Consider the following 17,827-nt stretch of genomic DNA (forward strand, 5'->3'; position numbering starts at 1 on the left):
TCCATCGGTTTTCAGTGCACAACTCGGAACAGCCCCATTCTTTCCTAATCTCCTCTCCTGTAATACCTGGAGTCCTCGAGGTACTGGATCTTCTGCATGCTCTCCATGTTGCTCTCGTGGAGGACGTCCTGCCTGCCGACGCACTGCAGGCGAGCCTGGCACTGCGTCTGACCGGCCGCGTTACGCGCCACGCACGTGTACACGCCCGTGTCGAACACGCTGACCTGCTTGATGGTCAGGCTGACGTAGCCGAAGTTGAAGAAGGTAGTCATACGGGAGCCTGTGGGAAAAGACGGAAAGTGTTGTTGAAAGTCTTGTTGTTGATGGCAGGATCTGAACTGCATTGCCTTTCCACTCCATATTTACGTCTTTGGCAATTGCAATTTTACGTTTAGAGGCATCGCAGAGGCTGCCACAAGATCCCACTCATCCCATCGCAAAGTCATCTGCAATACTTACTGGCTTCGAGCGGTCTGCCGTCCTTGAGCCAGTGGATGGTCATGGTGGCGTCTCCCATCGGCTCGAGGCGCGCCTCGAAGTGCGCCGTGCCGTTCTCGGGCACCGCCGGCGCGTCCCGGATCGGCTGGGTGAAGTTGGGCGGCACCGTCTTCTCCTCCAGCTCCGATGTCACCTGCGTGACAGGGAAACATCAGGTCGGTTCTTCTCTATAGCTTAGGGCTGGTGTGTCAGTGAACTGCCATCTTTCACGTAAAAGATGGGTTGGAGAGTGGCTCACTTGGAAGGGAGTGGAAAATTCATGGTAAATAAAGAACATATGACGGCCTTAAATGTGGATATAATCAATTCGTTTACCTTTCAATAACCAGTGATATTAATACGCTTGTCCCATCCACTCCCCGCTATTATGTACAATCGATTGTCCTAAAAAACATTTATCTGAAGACGACACCCCACGGATAATTTCCCTCTTCCTTTGTCGATCTGCATTCTGCACGTACCTGTTGGTAGATGGACTGTTTGTAGGCCTCCAGCTGCTCCACGGACTGGATGTACCGCTGCTGCTCGGGGATGCCCAGTTCGCCGGTCACGCCCGAGTCGGGAACGCTGACCGTCAGACTCGCCTGGCTGCTCGAGTCACCCGCCTGGGGAGTGTGGGGGGGGGGGGGGGAGGCGGTGTGAGAACACAGGGATCAACAAACTGGGTTTAGTGGGAAGAAACGAACGTGGCTCAGCATTGTTTCGGCTACCGTTCCGTGCTTCTATCCTCAGGATACTGAAATCCTTCTCCTCCACGCCGCAACCCCCCTCGACAGGCAACTTTATCTCATGCGGGCTGCTCCCTTGGAGCGGCACCGTTGCTCCCGAGGGAGCGCACCCCGTAGCCGGGTGCAGTGAGTGCCTTGGGGCTGGGTGGCCTGTCCTCTGGACGGGCTCAGCCCCGGCGACTCACTAGGGTGCCTGCCCAGACCAATGTCTCCCCCTATATCCTATCATCCTCCCGGCTCTGAAATGGTCTCATTGGACCGAAAGGGCCTAACCCAACAAAACAAACAAACATACAAATTGTTTCGGACGTCATAGGGAAAGAGGACCGTCTTGACCTTACCTTGTTGGTGGCGCGAACAGTGTAGACACCCGAGTCTTCCGGTCGGAGCTGGTTGATGTTCAGGGCAAGGTAGCCAAAGTTGTTAATGGTGGAGATCCGGGAGCCTGCAGAGAAACAGGTAATTATTAGGCACTTCCACTTTCAGGCTGTCACCATCAGCAGGTGACAGTAAATGAGTATGTCCGCTGATAGACGTCCGTTAAATCAGTTTTCCTTCATGTGCAAATCATTCGATCATAATTTATCCCATAAATACTGAGCCTAAAAACGAAGATATCCCTTCTATATTGATATAGATAGACAAATTGAATTATAAGTGGAAAACAATGGGAACGTTTTTGGTTATATTACTTTAAGTTGGCTACACATGTGTTTCGATATAAATCTTTTTCAAGCCATAAAGACAAAATAAAATGTAAATAATTCGCCTAAACATCAAAGTTGTCGAAATAGTTTTTGACAACTTTTTGACTATTTTGACAACTTTGATGTTTAGGCGAATTATTTACATTTTATTTTGTCTTTATGGCTTGAAAAAGATTTATATCGAAACACATGTGTAGCCAACTTAAAGTAATATAACCAAAAACGTTCCCATTGTTTTCCACTTATAATCCCTTCTATATCCAGCTCCATTATCTATCCCGCAGCATGCTTACTCGCTGTAAGGGGTATTCCGTCCTTGAACCATTCAATCCTCATGAACGGATCGGACACGGGGTTGATTTGCGCCTCGAAGTGGGCGTACGAGCCCTCCGTGACGCCAGAGACGTCCCGCAGCTCGTGCACGAAGGTGGGCCGCATGCTGGTCATCTCCATGGAGGCGGATTTGAGCACGTAGCGCGAGTTGTCCTCCAGCTGCTGGATCGGCTGCAGACTCTCCGGGTGCTGCGACTTGGTCTCGATCGTGGAGCGAGCTGGAAAGAAAAGTGGTGCGTCAGAGTTGAACAGTTTTTTTTTCAGTGGCTTTAACAGATGCACTGGAGAACATATATGTCATTTAGATGAGTGTCGTATTTGTGAAAGGCAGCAGAGGTGTAAAAAAACAAAACGGGGCCTTGGCATGCTGAACGGTTACATAACTAAAGACAAAACGCGGCCATTCAGCCTCTTTTTTTTGCACACTGTGGTAAAGGGCGTGCCAAAATTCACTTGTTTTTGCATGATTCCAGCGCACCGACAGCCCCGAGAACTTACGTCCTACAGAAACCGTGCAGGTCGTGTCGGCTGACCCCGCTTGATTGACCGCACGGCAGGTGTAGGTCCCGGTGTCCTGACGAACGACCGACAGCAGACTCAGAGACACATAGCCGAACTTGTCCGTCAGCGTCGCCCGCGAACCTGCAGGGAGTGGAAACGGAGGGCATTGGTAAATATGCTAGGATGCTAGTCTAATGTCCAACGACAGTACTATTTTAAGCATTAGAACCTGAATGGCAATGGTCATCAATAAACTAAGCAACGAACAAAACATCTAGGACAGGATGAAACTTACCGCGTCATCGTCCCCTGCGTCTTTCCCTATTTTACTGGTTCGTTTATTGCTGAGCGCTGTTAAACTCAAGCAGCCTAATTGGTAGTTACCCAACACATTTCCGTCTTTCCTCCCTACCCACACTGTTCATCATGTGCACTCACTGGCCGGCAGCGGCTGTCCGTCGATGTACCACTCGATCCTCATGGTCGGATCACCGAGCGGTACCACCTTGGCCTCCAGCAGTATCCTGTCTCCCTCGCTGACGGCGACATCCCTCAGCGGGTGGGTGAACTGCGGAGGGTGCACGGGACGCTCCTCCTCGGCACGCTGCGGCTTCGGTCGCGACCGCTCCACGTGCCGAAGGTGGATAATCTCTGACTCCTGAGGCGGCTCTGGCTCGATTACCTGTGGGGAAGGGGAGCGGGGGATGTGTGAGATTGCTCTGTGTGATTCTTTTAGAAGATAAATGAAACGAAATGCTGTTACGTAGGATAGGGTTTGCAGATAAAGATGGGACTTGCAGTGTATAGCGATTGCACTATCCCTTCTGCTGTCCTCATGTCAATGTATGCCTCCCGGTCCCCACTGACCCTGGTCGGTTTGGGCAGGTGCAGTCTCCACGGCTCTCCCGCCGGAGGCGCCGGACCCGTGTCGACGTACAGCTTGGCCCGCGTGGCCGTGCTGCCGGCGGCGTTCTGCGCGGTGCACTGGTACCACGCGCCGTCCTCGGGTCGCACGCTGTGGATACACAAAGTTCGGTGAGTACCAAGCACTGAGAATACCCCCAAGACTGTCATTTTCCCCAACGACATGAAGCTTTCACCCCTCTACCAACCAATCGTCATCCTATAAACCTCGCTTCAGCATTGATCACAAAGTTGTCTGGTGGTTGATGACCATCGCCACATCACGGGCATGACTAACCCGTCTGGGACGTCCAATGTCACGCTGCCAGCCCAGAACCTTGGCCTCCATCGACCTCGCGACAAATGCACCGTCACGTGACATACCGTTGGCACGACCGACGTCGAACGGCGCCAGTAGCAACGCCCATCCCGAGGTGACAGAGCTCCCCGGCATTCTCCGTGACACATCGATGACCAACCAAACGTCCCACCCTTGCCTCGTCTCTCTCTCTCTCTCTCTCTCTCTCTCTCTCTCTCTCTCTCTCTCTCTCTCTCTCTCTCTCTCTCTCTCTCTCTCTCTCTCTCTCTCTCTCTCTCTCTCTCTCTCCTTCCCTCTCTCACTGTGCCTATCACTCTCACTCGCATGTCTACACCAGTATTCAGGCTTTCCACATTTCACCCCGAAGTACTCACCATGGAATGTCCAGCATGGAGGCTCCTCCATCGGTCACGATGCGTACGTCGGCCGAGCTGTCGATGGTTGCACCGTCCTTCTGCCACGTGATGCGGGGTGTCGGTGCGCCCACCGCCCGGCAGCTGAGAGACACGGGCTCGCCGGGCCGGACGTGCACCGTCTGGAAACGCTCCACGAACTTGGGAGCGATCACCTGTTCGCGCTCCAGCACGTTCAGGTTCACCTGTAGGTGGAATGTTGGATGTGAACTGGTTCACTAGGTAACACTAGCGTCAGAGCGCTTCCAGTCATGATACCTGGGCCAGATAAACTAGTTGACTGGACTAGTTTAGAAGGTTTTCAAAAGTATGTGAACTCACGTGCTATTTGAAGCCTCTGGACTCGATGGATTAGGCAGTCGATGAAGGCAGGGACTAGCGAATTCCCTGCGTCCATATTACCTTTCAGTCAACTTTCCGCCGATTTACAATTATTGTGCAAATATAATGCGAGGACTGGTTCAAGTGATCAGCCTGAGCAGCTGTGCACTGTGCCACATTCCCTTACCTGGAACTGTGTCTGCCCGTTCTTGTTCTTGGCGACGCATGTGACGACGCCCGAGTCTCGCTGCGTGGCGTTGGTGATCATGAGCGCGTGACTTCCGGATTCGTTGACCATGATCTTGTGCGTGGCGTCATTGACGATGGGGAGGCCGTTGATGTACCAGAAAACCTGAGCGGATGGAGGTCGGGTGGTGATGGTCGTTCCCGACATCGTTAGGGGTATGAGACATCAGGTATCTGCGACGTTGAGGAGTCACTTGGTATGGGTTGATGGATTAGCTAGACGGTGCGAAAACACCTGAGACGTGTTAGATAAATAATGATGATCTTTAAAGTGCATGCCTGACATGTGAACCTTCATCATCATTGTTCATGTGTCAGAGGAGCACTTGTCTGACAAATAGCATGTACTCCTGTCAGCCGTCAGCTAGCATGTGTCACAACTTTTACACACTACCCGCTACCGCCCCGGTATCGCCATTGCCAGGACTGCCCTCGACGACATTTGCGTGCCAATTTCTTAATCAATTTGCTGTTGTCAACAGCGCAACACTCTTGTTGACGGTGCTGTATGTACGTCGCCTCACCTCTGGACTGGGTTTGCCGGATGTGCGGCACTCGAGTCGCACCATCTTGCCCTCCTGGGTCTCCTTGTCGGTGGGTACCCGGAGGAAGGTGGGCGCCAGGGTCCGGTCCTCTGTCGCCGTCTCCTCCGTCGCAGAGTATGCGCTGAGGGCAATAATACAGTTACCCGAACTGTAAACATTTGTGAAAGCCTCGTGAATTATGTTCGTAAGTAATCGGCGAGCACTCCTTCAATGAAAATGCTTGCTGACCGTGAGCAGAAGACGTGATTCTGTACCGACTCCTACACGATGCCTGATTCTCATGATAACTGCTACTAACTATGTTGTAGGATGCTAGATGGCAATGTTTCAAACACCATGATATCTACTAGCCACCCGCTGTCCCCCAGCCCCCCGTCACCACCCGCACACCCCACTCACGTTCTTTGCGTGGTGGTGACTCCCTGCCGGTTGAGGTCAGCGGCCGGCTCCACCGCGAGGTAGGCCGAGCTGACCACGCAGCCGGCAGCGTTCTCCGCCAGCATCGTGTAGTGTCCGGAGTCCTCGGGCTGTACTGAGCGCAGTCGCAGCACCGCGTTTGAGTTGCTGTGAGACGCCGCGGCGCGCGTACCGGTCCGCACGCGCACGCCGTTATGGAACCAAGTCACCTTGGGCTTGGGGTTGCCGACCAGACGCGCCTGGAAGGTGGCGTCGCCGTTCTGGTTGACCTTGGTGGCGCGTGGCTTGGTCTGCACCTGCGGCGGGCTGAGAGGACCCGGCTGGCGGCTCTCGGTCTCTGTCTCCACCTCGGTCTCAGTCTCAGTCTCACCAGCGTAGCGGCGGGTGAGTGACTCGCGGAACTCAGTCTCACGGATCAGACGGTACTCAAAGGTGTCCACCCGGAACTCCTGCCAACGTCAGACGTGAATGAGTGCGCAAAGTATTCCGCTGATCTTTGCGAGCTAGTATAGTAGTTTTATGATATTAATGCTCGCAATGTCATCTGAGAAACATTTGAAAAACGGACAGCGTGTTAAAATGTGGAAGAAGTGTGTTAGAGTGTGGGTGTTCTTCAACGCGCACTGAAGGCTAAATTTGTCATGCAAGACATTTTACCTACTTCACCTCTGCCATTTTAACTGCTCTTTAAACACTTGTGACGAATGTTTTCAACACAAGTGCACCTGCTGTAGGACAACTCTGGCAAGGAATGAAGCAACGCAGGTGGAGCCGTGTCCGAGTTGACTAATTTACATCATAGAGCGCTGTCAGACCCTCGTGCCAAGAGAACTGGCCTGCTGCTGGGATCACTGTTCCCCCTCCCCAACTGGATAATGCTAGATCAAAGTAGACACTGGTGAACAGCTATACCTAGAGGTATGTGTTGCAAGCTTGGTAACTGCCATTTTTAGAATAGACGAGGGGTCGATGCATTTCCTTTCAATGCTACTGCAGATTTTTAGTTTTTCCTTTTAAACCTTTAGTCAGTTTCCGTTTCGCCTCGCTTTTCCCGCTGTTCCACCCCGCATCCCTTTTCCCTTTGTCTCTCCTTCTCCCCTCCCGTTTCCCCTCTCTCCCCTCCCCCTCTCGTCTCTCACCTCCGCCTGCTGCTGCACAGGCGGCTGTCCGATCGGGGCCGCGAACGGCGCCGTGGTGGAGTGTCCGGCCGAGTCCGTGGTGGAGCTCATCTCCTGGTGATACTGCATGGTCTGCTGCTGGCCCATCATCCGCCGTTGCATGCTCTGCTGCTGCATGCTCTGCTGATGATACTGCTGCTGCTGGAACTGCTGCTGCTGATAGTGCTGCTGTTGGATGTGCTGCTGCTGGAAATGCTGCTGCTGAAAGTGTTGTTGTTGAAAACTCTGCTGCTGAACGTTCTGCTGCTGCTGCAACTGCAACTGCTGCTGCTGCTGTTGCTGTTGCTGTTGCTGTTGCTGCTGCAGGTACGCAGCTGAAAAGACGAAGAGAGCGAAGTTAGACACATCCGGATCTGAATTCTATCCAGTTTTACTTACGACGTGAAGTTTTGCCTGATCAGCAGAGTCACGGAATGACAATCCTTGTAAAAGTGCAATATTATGCAAAGCAACTGTATCGCAGTATCTGATAATGCGGCCGATTGGAACCAGTATCCGTAAAGTTGGCTCGGCCACTCATATAGGTATTTTATTTCCTTCATTATGTCCCCTATGCCCTGTCTTATTCAGGTGCAGTTCCAGTGAGTCAGTCTTTGTTTTCCAGAACGGATGTGCGCATTATTGCCAGCTGTTTTTACTGTGCTGACTTTGGCACGACTACGATACTGAATTTCGCAGACGGCGATGGCAGGTTCCAGCATATTGCGTAACGGCACCTGGGCGCAGGCAATTTTCCATTGGAACACACTTAAATGTCGCGAACTCGTGAGCGTCGCATGGGACCCTTATCCCTATTCCTGGCGGGGGGGGGGGGGGGGGCCTCAGGAGCCCCCCCCCTGAGGTTTTTTGGTTATTTCTCCCAAACGCGTTGAGCTAGGAAGCTCAAATTTTCTGACTTTTCCTAAAAGGCTTCTACGCAACATGTCTGAAAATTTTGAGTTGATCTGACCTCAGGTCAGGTCACCAGAGGCGGTTTGGTGACCCTACCTCAGAAAAGTTTGCAATCACGCCAGAGCTAGAGTTTTTGACCGATCAATTTCTTCTCTTCAGGTTTTAGTTAGGGTACCAGTATGTGCAATTTGTATATCTCGGAATTTTGATATCGGTGACCTAAGGTCAGGTCAGTTTCGCGACCTCCCCATTATAAGTCAATGGGGGAAAAATCAACTCCCTGTTTTTACCACTAAAACGGGTCGGAATGGCCCCATATCACATACATGACTTCATATACGATCAACCTTCACTACCTTGAGGTCTGTTTTGCTGTTGGGCAGCTGTGAGGTCATGTGACGTCATCAAAGGTCACCAAAGGTTTTTGGCCAATAACTCCGTACAGGAACAAGATACAGACGCGTGGATGGTCTCATTGTGTTCAGCTCGTCAAGACGCATCGAATGATATACATGATGACCTCGAGGTCACGTGACCTGAGGTCAACCTTTGACCTTGACCTTTCGAGGTCAACATATATATCATTCGATGCGGATTGACGAGAGGATCACGATGCTGCCCTTAGTTTGTTCCTATCTTGACTAATTCGAAAGTTATTCGAGAAAAACTCTCTCCATATCCAGCGCCGCCATTTTGACTTTTTCGACCCCTGTGACGTCATCTTTGACCTGACCTGAAAATGACCTTGGTAAAAATTGTAGATCTTGACCGTGCGTATCCGATGCCGTTTACCGCTTGTCGCTATCTTGCTTCGTTCTCGAGATCTCAGGGGGGGGGGCCGAATCGGCCCCCCCGCCAGTTTCTTGTCCCGGCGGAGCCCGCCAGGAATAGGGTTAAACTTCTTAAAATCAATTCTGAATGCTGTTTTTATTTTCGGATTAGGGCGCGTAAATCACTTCTGAAAATAACTGAAAATATGTTAACATCCGAATAAAGTTGATTATTGTTTTAAAGGCATTAACAAATGTTTCCATAAAATGATCGTTTATAACAGTTGTTCCCATACATTGCAACGCTTCTGCAACTTCACCCGATGCCCACAACCATGTCCTTTCCTAAGCGGGTTCCTCTGATTTCATTACATAACACGGCTGACTGCTCACCCTCGGGCTGTATGTAGACTGTGCAGATGGCCTCTCCGTACTGGTTTTTGGCCAGGCACGTGTACTCTCCCTCGTCTCCTGGGCCAATCCGCGAGATCATCAGACTGACCTCGCCGGATGTCGGGTTATACTTCAACTGGTACTTGTTCGAATCTGAAACAGGCAACAGCAAGGGGTGATGGTGGCGTTCGGATGAACGTATTGCTTCTCAGCTGGGAGCTGGGCTCTGGTTCCGGTTGTAATGGTAGGCAGATGATGGTATCGGTTGATTAAAAAAATCAGTTCGCTTACGACTGATTGTGTGGAGGCCAGGCGGCGTATTTGTGGTCTGACGGCTTTGACACCTCTAGATAGGAATGCCGTTAATCTTATTCCACTTTGAAGCCGCCTATCGAGACCTGACGCTCCATTTTTCAGTTGGGACGCGTCTGAATTCTCGCTGATCGGCGCTGGAGCAGCTCCAGTTCCCCTGCGGCTGCCAGCCACCGGCCGAGCTGGCTTGTTTACCCCTGCATTCCGCCGGGGCTGGCGCGACTGGCGAGGTCTGGAAGGCTTCTGCAGCCCCTGCCACAACAGGTGACATCGCCATTGCGGTGTGGAAGAGCTCCCATCACGCCTGGTGACTTTATCCACCCCCGAAATCCGGTATGGGAGGAAATGTTGGCACGGTGATCGGCGCTAAAAGTGGACGGTGATTTCAGTAAATGTCAATAGCTCCGGCGTTGTTTGTTTAGATGGGGAAGCTAAACATGTGTCCAAGGTAGCGCGCTTGAAGGTGACCTCATATTTAATGACAAAGTTTGCCGCTCAGATGAGGGGGCTGCTCGCAACTTCGTGAGATATCAATATGAGGCACCAAATAACCGCTTGGGAAAATTTCCAACAGGTCCCGTTGGGCAATTAAAGTGCATACACACATCTGTTTAAACTTGATGCTTTCAATGCAGTTGTGCGCAAAGTGCAAGCACAAAGGACCTTTCAATATTTGCGAAGATTGATCGTGAACGAGCCTGTAATGCTAGGAAATACGTGGCTTACAGACCTATGACAGCTCACACACATCATTACAAATTTCAACAGGCACGCGAGGTGCCGTGAAATGTTCAAAGCGATCCACTATCTGTGTGGCATCGTCTTCCTAAGAGCGCCTGCTCTGATCGCTGCCTCAAGTTGTGGGCGCCTGAAGGGGTAGACTGGCCCGCTAGCCACGGATGTCAGGCGGCACAGTATACCAGCGCAGGCATCAGTCTGGCTGGCCAGCCGGTCAGCCACGTAATTGGAAACCAAGCGAAGCTGGCTCTCTTTTTTACTGTGCAAGGAAGAACTTATTTGGAACGGGATAATCGAAAAAATGTTTTTCATGGATTATGTTATTTTTGGTAGAAAATGGAGTTTACTCTTCAGTGCAGTTTTAATTGTTTTATACAGTGAAGCTTTACAAATGTAATCGCTAGCACAGACCAGGAACCGTTGAACAGGTTTAGGCCAAATTTCGGACGGCGCCCGCCGCTCTCTCTCTGCCAAGGTGCACCGCTCGCGTCGTGTCCGGCCAAACGCCCCGGGGCGTTGGCGTCAGCTGACGGCGGCCAGCTGAGGGCGGTCGCGGCGGCTGGCAGCCGGTGGAGCGTGGCCCTGGCGGCCGGCCAGGGGACAGCGGCCAGGCTGAAATCCGGCCCGACGCCGTCCTGGCCCGGGGGCCGGCCGGGTTCTCCCTCCGCGGACAGACTCCCGGTGCCGAGGTACCGGTAATGTTGCATTGGTTATGTTTTATGGTGGTGCGTTTTGGAGCCGTAGGATTGCCAGCCTTCTTCCCATCTCTAATCCTTTAAATTTGGCAATGAATCTTGATTAGGTATTAATGGTTCTGTTTAACAGCGCCGATGGTTGGTATTATAGCACCAGGGGGTAACGCAAGCTGGCATTGAACTTGGTGTAAGAATCAAAGTCAAGGTGCGTAGATCTGAAATGAAAATATCCATGCACCTGCGGCTCTAAACCGACAGCTAATGAGTTATGATTAGGTACATAAGCATTGAACTCAATTACAGGGAATCGCAGTTGCCAGAATCAACAACTGCTGTAAATCAAATAAACGTGCGGCAGACGATAGTTTGCTACAGATGACAGGTTCAATAGCATGCTAAACTGGGGATATCGGAACTACGCACTTTCGATTGCCCCTTAGCAGCAGCTGCAACAGACATTCTTTCCGTAATGTTAGCAGTGCTGTGATTATGAATCAAGGACACAATGCTCTGGAGCATTTATTAATTATTGGGTAAATTTTAGCCGGTGATAAAGATGAAAAATACGAGTATCTGCAAGCATCTCTCGATGCTTCGTAATTCGTTTTGAACGTACTTTTTACATTATATGTTAGGTATAGGCGGATGTGGTCTCCATACCTGACAACTTCCCCTGAAGTCTAGCTACACTAATTGGCCACCTCTCCAGCTCTCCATTCTCGCAAACTCCACTCCGTCTAATTCAACTCGCCACTCACCGTAGATCGGTCGTCCCTGGCGCGTCCATGTGATCGTGGGTCGTGGGGTGCCGCGCACGCAGCCCTCGAACAGCGCGTTGCCGCCCTGCGCGAACCGGGCATTTCGGAATATCTGCTCGAAGACGGGCGGTGCGGGCTGTCCTCCGGTCCTGCGGAGAGAGGTTCCGACATCACACTCGGACTCGTGACGGATAAGCAAGAAATGCGCAATCGTGCTTACGTGGTGTGTCCGTAATGTAAGATATGAAATCCTTTTATTGTATCGATGCCTTGATTGCCTACATGGAATAACAGATGTGATCGTGCTTTTTTTATTACATTTCAAATGCGCTTCATTAACACATTCTACAGGCATTTATGTTTAATTAATTTGACGGTATTTCGTGATTATGTTTTAATGTTTTAGCTATAATTATGCAGTTTATTAGCCGAACATGCACAGCTGCTGTAACGTGTTTCTAGTCTATAGTCGATCGTTGGAAGTATTACTCTTATGCTACCCTTTTACATTCATGCATCATTGTCAGTGAGGTTAATTTCGTGCTACGGCGCTACGGCTGCTTCTTATTTGATTTGATAAAACAGGACTCTTGAAATTATTGGCGTTTGTAATTTTTTTGCAAATGCATATATTTTTTGCTTGTCTGTGTTTTCAGCTCATCTTAGCATCTTTTCAATCGTGACAAGAAATCAATGCCAAATATCGTGCTGTCTCAGTGGTGAATGTTAACGCTTATTGTCAGGTGTTAGCTTCGTAATGCAAAATCTGATGGTTGGAATGTTTGCTACTCGAAATGCATACACTCTGTTAACCGTCAGTCAAATCGATGTGGGCGTTGTATAGGGGACCACAGCATACTTCTTGGTCCTTTCGTGTGTCACCTATTTCCGTCAGGAGTCAGGAGACAAGTGTTAGCTTTATTCGAAGTCTTCCCTGCGGTAGTAAGGGTCGAAAATGGAGCGGCGAGCCGTTTACTGGGAGTTATGCTGTACCGCAAATCACCGGTGCCTGCTGGCACAGCCTACCACCGAAGGCATATCGGCGAATTGGTGCAGAATGTTACAGCCGGGCTGACTTCATCGATTCTTCTAGCTACGCGTGCTGCGTGCTGGTTAACCCATTTATGCCCAGGAATATTGACCATCATGAAAATCGATGAAATCAAGATATGTTACGCTTCTACCAGGGCCTTGCATGGAATCGAAAATAATTTTTGCCGGCAGCAAAAGTTTTTCGAGAAAAACGTAAAAAACGTGCGTTGCGAAATCGCAACGAAGGGCACACCGGGCGCCATCAGCGTTGCGAAAACGCAACGACGGGCACATCAGACGGACACAAAGTACACTAAGCCGCCGTATATGCTAGTTTGTTTTAACATACAATTCACCAACTGTTGACAAATATTGCTGGAGAATGCGGAACCCACATCCCTCATGCTTTATTACCCGCCTAAGGGCCTGAATGAGGGAGCATAACTTAAGGGTTCGCGAACGGGGAGATGGCAACAAACGGTCATTATCAACAATTGTCCATTTAAAGTACCTAGTGGTTGGCACGTACCCTGGGCGGTGCTTTCTTTTTGGAAGCTAGACAGAGCCATTAGCCCATTACCCTCTCATACGAGAACCCCAAACAGAAAACAATTTAACCGAGGATTGGGAGTAAACCAGTGCCTCGCCTAAGCGCCTATCCGCAATACCATTGTTAACCACCCTCCTAGGAGTAAAGACAAATTCAAATGCAGGGTAGTCGTGCCCACTCTTAGCAAAAAATGAACCTATCCGGCTTTCACAAATTACCCGCGTAAGGCGTAGCGCGTCATAACAACTCGGCTTGAAGTGTCTCCCAGGACCCATTTTATCACTTTTACACCTAATCCAAAATTTTCATCGCGACCTTCACACTTGTAACGTCTTTCTCAGACAATGCCAGGGCAGACTGGTGATTCGACGCAGTTCACAGTTTCCAAGTGTTCCGTCAATCCGTCCTTTCCATCTTCAGGATAGTAGAATCCTTCTCCTTCATGCCCCAACCCCTGTTTCAAGCTGGACAGGCAACTATATCGCATTCGAGCAGCTCACATAGGAGCACGGGTCTGTAGCCGGATACAGAAAGTGCTTGGGAAGGGTTCATGGGTTCATGGGTGCCTGGATGGATGGGCTCAGCCTCGACGATTCACCATGCACGCTCAGACCAATGTTTTCCGTAATTCCAATAATCCTGTAGCTCTAAAATGGTCTAATTAGACAAAAGGCCTACCCTCAGTAAACAAACAAGCAATGCTTCACATCAACCACCTTATCAATCCGTGCAAACCATGAATTCTAAAAATAAACTATTATTTTCCAGACGCCCTCATCACCCCTGCCGAAGGGGTCTGTTGCCCCCCCCCCCGAGGGCACATATCCCACATTTGCCGACTCTGGGAGTTATCTTTTCTAACGTAAGGGCCAGCGGATTGTATCCAGAGAATCACAATGCCTATCTGTCGTCTGATACCAGACTACGTCCCCATTATTTAGTACAAAGTAGATCCAATTTTCAAAATACCTCGCTATCTCTCAGCTCCGTTAGCATCGCCGACCGTTTGATGCAGGTCCCTTTTCCTACCATGCGATTTTCAGATGCTCGAAAACCCATTGCTTAGTGAACAGCCCGATAATCTGCGAGAGAAAAATAAATGAGTGTTTGATAGCTGTTTAAGTGAGTTAATGTGAAACGTGTCGCAACATTCACGTGCAAATGCACCTTGCACTTTACATACCTACACGTCCCTCACGACTACAAAACGAGAGAGAGAGAGAGAGAGAGAGAGAGAGAGAGAGAGAGAGAGAGAGAGAGAGAGAGAGAGAGAGAGAGAGAGAGAGAGAGAGAGAGAGGAGAGAGGAGAGAGAGAGAGAGAGGGAGGGAAGGAGAGAGAGAGAGAGAGAGAGAGAGAGAGAGAGAGAGAGAGAGAGAGAGAGAGAGAGAGAGTTGGGGAGCGTGGAAGAGAGGGAGGAAGATTGGGGAGAGAAGGAAAGAACCCACAACGCATCACAAGTGAAGTCTATTTGATGTTCCTATACTTCCGCTGCCCTGCCAATTTGCCCCTCGTTGCGTTTTCGCAACACCCCTGTCTTTCCGATGTGCCCAACGTTGCGTTACCGCAACACGACTGTAGTCATATTTGAAAATAGTCACAAACCCTATTTGCAGCAGAATTTGTTAATAAAATGCATATTCTAGCTATTGTAGGGACTCTGCAGAATATGTTCACACATTATTCATTACGATATAATTAATCACTTAATCTACTTATTTTGGTTTTCGTGACGTCATCACTGACGGGACCTACGACTTCCCTCTGGGAGCTCTGGACAGTAAGTTACCGGCCACACAGACTTGTAGCTGCGTAGCATCATGCGCGCAACCATGCTAAACGCGCTGAAACTTGTCTCATCGGTGAGACGCCATTATACACTTCTCAAGATTTGATCACGTCGACGCTTGCTTGTGTTGCGAAAACGCAACGAAGGGCGTAAATGGGTTAAGATGTGACCTCAACATTTCATGACCTTGTCAAAAAAGGCACTGGATAAACTGAAGTTACAATGTTTTAGAAATATTATCGAAAATTATGCGAAAATATTGATTCCTGCTGAGATAGCGGCCTCGTTTGTAATCACACAGCTGATAGGCTTGAGTGAAACTAAGTGGTCATGTTGCTGGTAACTCGCCATGATATACTCATTACTCATGCTTTTGTAGTTCCTCGGTGTTGATAACTGCTCATCTGAAATAATCACAGTGACAGAAGTTTGCGTTGTTTCCCTAATCAGTACGGTCGACCGTTGACTGCGTGTTCCGATTTGCTGAGGCGGGGTCCGAAGGGTCCGTGCCCACTGTGATTGCAGCACTCTGTTTGTTCTTCTCTAACCTTGCAGTCCACATGTGCAGCTGGTGCGCGCAGGCCGTCTGTCGGACTATTTCCGTCCTTGCGAGTTGAACGAGCGGCCAAGTGAGCGCTGCAGCGACTGTATGGGGCTGAGTGTGGCTAGGTCTGTGTCTGTTCCGGGAAGAGGGTGGGGGCTGACTGCGGTTGCACTGTCTGGTAGATACACGTGTGCTGCATGTCTGGGTCGGGTTCGGAGAATGATGCTCTCCGTGTCAAGACAGACCCTGTGAACTATTATTAGGGTGTGAGCAGCTGTGTTGCAGATAAATTGAATGGAGATCAAAAGTCCCGCGAGTGTCTGTTGGGTGGTTCGTTCTAGGCAACATTGCTACGGAGCAATTATGTTTTGTTTGATAGTAGTTTAGGAAATACACAGATGGTACCTACCGGTGTTGCTCTCAAAGGGTTTGCATAATTGGCTGGACCAAGCCGTCAAAACGGATTGACAGGTAGCTTTTTATCGAATAGTTCTAATTGGCGTCCTGTGTTAGCTGACTATCTTAGCCTGGCGCTGATTGGCTGACCCGATGAGTAGCATTACCCGTAATCCCAACTCAAGTGTGTCAATGGTAAACTCCTTGGTTTCACTTATTGCGAACGCGGACCTAAAACATGTAATATAACAATGTTGTCAGTGAAGACGGTGTGCATTACGTACTGGCTTCTAGCATATTTGCTATGTCCGTAGCTAACGAAACTATGCTGCTAACGAGCAATCAAAGCTTATGGCCATGGTCAGTGGTTCTGGATGTCATTTCATTTGGGCCTGTTGGGGCCCGAACCCTACCAATAACTTTAGCTCTTGAATACAGTCGTCATAGCGTCGCACAAAAAGAAAAGCCTTGCTATTCCGAAAAGTTACCATTAGTCCCTACGAAAAATGCCTGACACCAGTGGACGGTGATTTTTTAAAAACTTTTTCCAAACCACTCGCTATAATCTATTTAGCAATCGTATCGTCGTAGTTCAATCTAAGAGGCTCACCATCACACAATAATTCACACCTGCCACGTCTCTGCGGTGGCAGCCTCTGATTGGTCGGCCTGCAATGACGTCATCGGCCACGCTCTTCTAAATAGCTCGTCTGGCACCGAGCGGTGTCGCCACTGGTTTTTGGCACGAGCTGGAAATGACATGTCTACCGCTCCCCTGCTGCGGATTGTTGGCACTCAGGCAGTTGGAGAGAAATTCCGAGTTATGTAAAACATCTCTCGCTAGTGGCAGAGTGTGCGTGGCTGGAAAAAAATGTAGTTGATCTGTGCCTTTCGTATGTTGTGACGAAGCCCCTGTATATTGAGTAGGCATATATAGAGGCGTGGCTGTCATGTATTCACGTGAGGTTGGTGCCCATTGCCACTATATATTTTTCCTGCCAGAAAGCCAGGTACAAAACTAAGTACAAAACCAAATACCTGCATCAAGCATGGACAATTTTACTCCCATTCTTTCTTTTGTTGGTTAGGTGCTTCGGTCTTTTAGACCATTTCGCACCGGTGTGTTAACGAAGTCGAATTAAATAAACTGAATGAAGAAACTAGTGAACCTACAGACGATGAAGAAGATCCGTTTTAAGGAGAAAAGAGAAGAGAAGTTGTAGTAATGCAGGATGATCATCACCAAGAACGATGGGTAGATTCATTTGTACAACATGTGCCCGGCAGTAGTCATTTATTGGTTTACGATGTATATGATATTTACGACAATGTACTATAATGTGTTCGATTGTAAGAGGAGACCTACAAGAAGGACAAGTAGGCCTTGGCTGTCGATTGAATATGTGAGAATGAGTTAAGTAAGTATGTCCGATTCGTAGTCTTGCCAAAACCTTTTCTTCTCTCCTGGATTTTCGACTTGATGATGACCAATGTTGTATATACGGTTTAATACGATGAAGGTGTGTGCCAATACCATCGGTGTCCCAACTGTTTTGCCAGAAGTGGTAACAATGTTGTTTTATGGAGGCTCGAATATTGCTGGAGGTATAAGGGATCGCGGTGATGTCTTGAATCGCTAGGGCTTGCTTGGCATATTGGTCTGCTTTTTCGTTGCCATATATGCCGCTGTGCCCAGGTATCCACAAAAACTGTATTTTAACTCCGTTGTCGATAAGTTGTTGGTGCAAATTAAGTATGTTTAAACAAATATGTTGCGTGGTATCAGGTTGCAAAAGGCCTAAAACTGCTGATTTGGAATCGGAACATATGCATGCCATTTGAATGTGGTGAT

General features: G+C 49.4%; 1 protein-coding gene across 1 annotated transcript in view; it reads right to left on the bottom strand.

Annotated features, from left to right (window-relative positions):
* LOC122385030 (titin-like) overlaps positions 1 to 16,952 on the bottom strand; it is a 60,089-nt gene extending 43,137 nt beyond the window's left edge. The window contains 16 exon segments of the mRNA XM_043372986.1: positions 67 to 280; positions 460 to 631; positions 960 to 1,103; positions 1,568 to 1,671; positions 2,227 to 2,484; positions 2,765 to 2,908; positions 3,206 to 3,449; positions 3,635 to 3,782; positions 4,364 to 4,587; positions 4,911 to 5,075; positions 5,494 to 5,635; positions 5,914 to 6,380; positions 7,071 to 7,423; positions 9,164 to 9,316; positions 11,667 to 11,815; positions 16,936 to 16,952. Coding sequence (XP_043228921.1) covers positions 67 to 280; positions 460 to 631; positions 960 to 1,103; positions 1,568 to 1,671; positions 2,227 to 2,484; positions 2,765 to 2,908; positions 3,206 to 3,449; positions 3,635 to 3,782; positions 4,364 to 4,587; positions 4,911 to 5,075; positions 5,494 to 5,635; positions 5,914 to 6,380; positions 7,071 to 7,423; positions 9,164 to 9,316; positions 11,667 to 11,815; positions 16,936 to 16,952 — 3,098 coding nt within the window.
* Between the last annotated feature and the right edge of the window lie 875 nt (positions 16,953 to 17,827).

Source organism: Amphibalanus amphitrite, unplaced genomic scaffold (assembly GCF_019059575.1).
Source record: "Amphibalanus amphitrite isolate SeventyFive unplaced genomic scaffold, NRLGWU_Aamphi_draft 000206F_arrow, whole genome shotgun sequence".
NCBI classification, from domain to species: Eukaryota; Metazoa; Arthropoda; class Thecostraca; order Balanomorpha; family Balanidae; genus Amphibalanus; species Amphibalanus amphitrite.